Source organism: Terrapene carolina, unplaced genomic scaffold, assembly GCF_002925995.2.
Source record: "Terrapene carolina triunguis isolate 2854851 unplaced genomic scaffold, T_m_triunguis-2.0 Scaffold189, whole genome shotgun sequence".
Lineage (NCBI taxonomy): Eukaryota > Metazoa > Chordata > Testudines > Emydidae > Terrapene > Terrapene triunguis.
Genome location: NW_020664540.1, coordinates 8,464,366 through 8,469,408, shown reverse-complemented (window position 1 = coordinate 8,469,408; position 5,043 = coordinate 8,464,366). Strand labels below are relative to the sequence as shown.

General features: G+C 51.4%; 1 protein-coding gene across 1 annotated transcript; it reads right to left on the bottom strand.

Moving 5' to 3' along the window:
• Positions 1-1,029: 1,029 nt before the first annotated feature.
• On the bottom strand, positions 1,030-4,515 carry SIX1 (SIX homeobox 1). Its single transcript, XM_024219852.3, has 2 exons — positions 3,857-4,515; positions 1,030-2,016 (listed from the first exon to the last, which is right to left on the bottom strand). Exons 1-2 carry the CDS (start codon positions 4,414-4,416, stop codon positions 1,743-1,745), a joined length of 834 nt encoding a protein of 277 aa, XP_024075620.1. The 5' UTR covers positions 4,417-4,515; the 3' UTR covers positions 1,030-1,742.
• Positions 4,516-5,043: the final 528 nt, after the last annotated feature.

Here is a 5,043-nt window from a genome sequence, read left to right as displayed (position 1 = left end):
AAGAAGTGCCCGATCCTGGCTTCCTTACTCAGGCCAAACTGCTCTATAAGGGGCCCGCATCACGGGCAAAACTCTCACTGGTTTGAGTAGGACGGCTACGAACTGCAGGATCGGGCCCTTCGTGGATAAACGCAGAACACTTTAGCTCAAAGCGAGACGAATTCGCTAGTGAAGGAAGGCTGAGCTTTTGAAGGATACGCCTTTCATTGGGAGAAACACCCTGTCCTCCGTGAGCAGCACGAGCGAGCTTCGCACGTTGGTTTTTAATAGTTCATTTAGCCTGCTCATTTTTAAGCAGAATTCAGAAGCTACAAGAGGTTTATCCTGTAATACCCCAAATTTATTGCTATTAATAATTCTGTCCTTTATTTGGCAGCAAGAGGTTGCCCACGGATCCAGTTTGCATTCCAATATAAGCTAATAACGTAAGGGGTTATTTTTATTGTTGTTTTCCTTTTCTTACGATTAAATGCAGTGTGGTCCTTTCATCATGCTCTTGTCAGCAAGACTGTTAACCCTGACGGATCGAGATAACGATGAACGTGTCTGAAAACAGCTAGTGGATAAACAATGCTTCTAAAAAATAAATATTGAACAAAATTTTTTTAAAAGCAGTTATTCAGCGTGGGACCAACCTAGTGCTTTGAGATAGCCCTGTTGCCTTGTTTTTATGCCTAAAATACCCCTCAGCAAAGGAAATAGTTAAACCATTTGAAATGAAAACAGAACTAGCCTGGAATAAGAAGACAGAACTCACTTTTTCAAATAAAATCATACTCTTTATATTCTATTAATTATTGTTATTTAATTTAGGCTTGTTTAGGTACAATAGAAAAGAAAGCTGAAAGCACATGCTAATTTTAGTAACAAATACTCCAACTTCCAGCTCTGCATCCTTTTGCAAGACAAACTCTGGCGTGAGGGCAAGGGGCAAGCTAACAAGAGTATGCAATATTGCCATGAAAGTTGTCAGGGTATAATAAGTAATATTGTTCAGAGGAAGCCGTATTTATTTTTTTATTATTATTATTTTTAGTTTAAGTCACATTGATGCATTTCGAAAGTTCACCACAAAAAAAAAAAAGAAGAATGTTTGCTCTATTAATGGTCATTGAAGTTCCTCTAGCTAATTGCCTCGTATATCTGCTTTAAGACATAGGCACTGGTTTTTATTCTAATACTGCACCTTTTAAAATTTAATCTACACCGAAATCTTTTGTTAACACGAAATGTGAAAAATGTAAACTTAACTTCCCCTCCCACCTCCCTCCCAAATAAAAGGCCTTGTAGATTATCCGCCCTCTGAGTTCTTAAGAATTCAAATGAGAATAAATTTCCCCAACTATAGAAAGACTCTTCATCAATCTCTTTTTTTTTCTCTCTGTACGTGACAGATCGGATCTTCGTCCCTTTGTTTCGAATTGAATCGAATCCGGTTATTTTGTAATTCCTGCTGGTAAAAAAATTAATTGAATTCGAAGGAACATCGTGAGAGAAAAATCTCAGGGAACCGCCGTTTTCTTCATTTGGCTGCTTGGAGAAAAAGAATGGGAAAGCTGTAAGCGCGTTAGACAGGAGAGGAGGGGAGGCTTCTTGGGAGCGATTTAAAAGAGAGTTTAAAGTCGTGTTAAGAATCACCAGATAAGCTGTAAAATCGTGTCCTGTCCTCTATTTACAATCGAGTGTCTTATCGCCGCGGTAAACCTCCGTTTCCATTGCTTTAACGGCTGCTTGCTCCTGTTTTAGGAGCCGAGGTCTACCAAGCTCGAGGTGAGGGGTCCTAGCAGGGAGTCCTGAAGGCTGTGGCTGGTCTGAGAGGCGGTTAAGCCGGTCAGGGAATAGTTGGAGCTCCTGGCATGGTTGAGGTTTCCCTGTAATAGAAGGACTGAGTTCTGATCTGGACTTTGTGGGGGGGAGAATTCTTCTTCGGAGCTGGACATAAGCGGTTTGCCCCCATCCAGGGGAGAGAGCTGGTTGGGTTTGTTGGTGGACGTGTTGTTGTTTTCAGTGTTCTCCCTAAGAAAAAGAGAATGCATCCTGTTTGTTACAAAGCAGGGACATCTCTACTTATCAACTTAAAGCGAGACTCCATTTGTATTCTGCTCAAAAGAGGCATGAAAAAAAATCAGTGGATGTGCCATTTCTTTCGGCGTGCCATGCCTAGAGGGAAACTAGCAATTCATCATCAATGTATCAGTGTAGCGCGTTCCCCAAACTACAGAGAAACTACTATCAAACCCGCTCCAGTAAACGAACGTGTCTCATTGTGCGGGCGTTACCTCGCAACAAACAGCTGTTTTGAACAAAACCTATTTACAAATAAATAAACAAAACCCTACCCCGATATTCAAAAAACACCAAGAGAAGCGTTTGCTTTTTTAATCCCGGATTCATAGCGGGAGCTGCCGTGTTGGGCCTATTTAGACAGCTCATGTCACTGATGTGCATGTTCACTTAGGTGAGGACAAGGGCTTTTTAAAATTAAAAACGGCTCTTAGCGTGGCTGGTCAAATATTTCGAAAGCCTTCTAAACCCGCTGGTGCTAAGGAGGATTTGGGATTGAACCAAGCAGGCAGGTAGAGAGATTAGTGTGGGAGCAGGACGCGCACCCGTCTCCTTCTGCTAGAAGGGAGGGAGCCAGAGGCCTGGTTTCATAACATGCTCCTTGCTGGAACTGAAATCCGTCTCGAAGCGCAGGCGTGGTTCCGAGCCCATTCACACAGAGCTCGGTGAACCCCCTTCCCTCCCAAGGAGGTCCTCGAGCTTCTGTTACCCCCCCGCCCCCCCGATCTATGTGTGCGGTTGAAAGTGTCTCAGCCCTGACTCGCTCCTGGTTAATTTCATAAACTCTGGGCTGCAACCTCTGGGATTTCTCGTTCTCTTCCGGACCCCGGGCTGCACTCCCCAGCCACAGTGCAACCCCAAGGCCCGAGAGACGAGGGGATGAATAAAAGGTAGAGAATCAAACGCTCTCTCCTTAATGCCTCGCTCTTATTTATTTACCTCCCTGGCTGTTCCGCCTGCCACAAACTTCCCCGGGTCCCATTCCGCCGCTCAGGCGGTAAGGGATGAAACAAAAGGCAAGAGTGACAAAGCTGTCTCCAGAAGTCAGCTAGAAGTGTATTTAACCCTTGGCGTTAGGCAGGTGGGGCTGGGGAGCAGCCGAATAGGTCCGGATGCGAGGAGGGCGAGCGATGATTTTTCAGAGGGCGTCTCATTGCCTTCTAAAAATCGCGTCCCAGCCTTCTGCGCGAAAAATACTGAACCCGTTTTTCTCCTGCCTGTAATTTCAAGGGGAAACGAAACCCAGCTTTTGCTTTTAAAAAGTGACTCCCAGGGAGTGATCTGGCTGGTTAGCGCGCAGCCTAGGCGATTTTATTCTTCCCCGAACATTGTTCTCAATGCCAGAGGCACAAGCTCCCCAGCCTGGCACCATCTCCCCCTAAAGCACCGCCGGGCAGAGCCTCGGCCAGAGGGAGGATCACCTTTCCCTTCTGGGGAGCTACTGGCCACCCTTTCCCATGTGTTGTGTCTCCACTCACCCTCCTGCAGTAAAAATAACCCCCACCGCAGCCTGGAGCTTTGCGGGGTGCCGGGGCAGGATAGATACCCCAATGGGGATCACGATTTCGGCTATTCACTCGCGCTATAAGCGGGCTGACACAGACACCCCAACTTCCGCCCGCCTGTCCCCCCCCCAAAAAACCCCTGCGACTAATTCTCGTGCATCAGCTAAATCCAAGTGCAGGAGCGTTCTGGCTGGCTCCCCCCGCACAGATCCACGCGGCCCCAACCTGCCCTACAAAGCGCACGGCAGGAGAGTAAAAAAAAAAGAGAGAAACGCCGGGGCAAGTACCTTTCCTTCGCCTCTGCTGCTCTGTCCCGCTGCCTCCTGTTTTTAAACCAGTTGCTGACCTGGGTGGTGGTGAGGCCGGTGGCCTCGGCCAGCTCCCTTTTCTCCCGGGGCGAGGGGTAGGGGTTGTGTGCGTACCACTCCCTCAGCACGCCCCGGGACTTCTCCTTGAAGCAGTAGCTGGTCTCCTCGCCATCCCAGATGGTCCTGGGCAGGGGGAATTTTCGGCGCACCCGGTACTTGCCCACGGCGCCCAGGGGTCTGCCCCGCAGCTTCTCGGCTTCCACGTAGTGCGCCTTGAGCCAGAGCTGCTGCAGCTTGGGGTGGTTGTGGGGCGAGAACTGGTGGCTCTCCAGGATCTTGTAGAGCTCGCGGAAGTTGCCCCGGTGGAAGGCCACCACCGCCTTGGCTTTGAGGACGCTCTCGTTCTTGTGCAGGTGGTCGCAGGCCGGCAGGGACCAGAGGAACCGGCCCAGCCGCTCCAGGTTCCCCCCTTGCTGGAGCACCTCGCACACGCAGGCCACTTGCTCCTGCGTGAAGCCGAAGGACGGCAGCATGGACATGGCTGGGGCTCGGCCGAAGCTCCCGGCTGGGGAGCAGAGGCGGCGGGACGGCTCCCGCCCGAGCGGCCACCAGGTGAGAAGCCGGCGCGAGGCCGGGCGCTCCCAGGTGCGGCGGCGGCGGCGGCGGCGCGGCGGGGGGCGCGCGGAGCCCCGGCCTGGGCGCGAGCGGGGGGTGGGATGCTCGGATTGTTGCTGGGGGAACTTTGGGGCTCGTCCACCGCAGCCAGGCTTAAAGCGCCCGAGCGGCCGGGCCGCGCTGATTGGACGCCCCCGCGCGCCTATCGGAGGCTCTGCCAGGGGCGCGCGGCCTGCAAGGCAGCAGGGCTGAGCCGGAGAGGCCGGGCCCGCGAGCCGAGCTGCTGCTGCTGCCGCCGCCGCTGCTGTCTGATGAGTGAGTGGCTGAGCGTGTGTGAGAGAGCCCGGGAGGGGAGCCGCGCGCCGTCCCGGGAGGGGAGACACGTCAGGGCCCTGCAACATGAGCCCCGTCTCAAGTGTCACCTAAGGGGAGCGGGGGCTCATCTCTGCACAAATCAATTATTACAGCCCTTAAAAAGAGTCCCCTCCCCCACCTCCTGGTCCCTCTCAGCTCTGCTCCTTCCATGTGAGCTCATATTTAATTACCTTAAT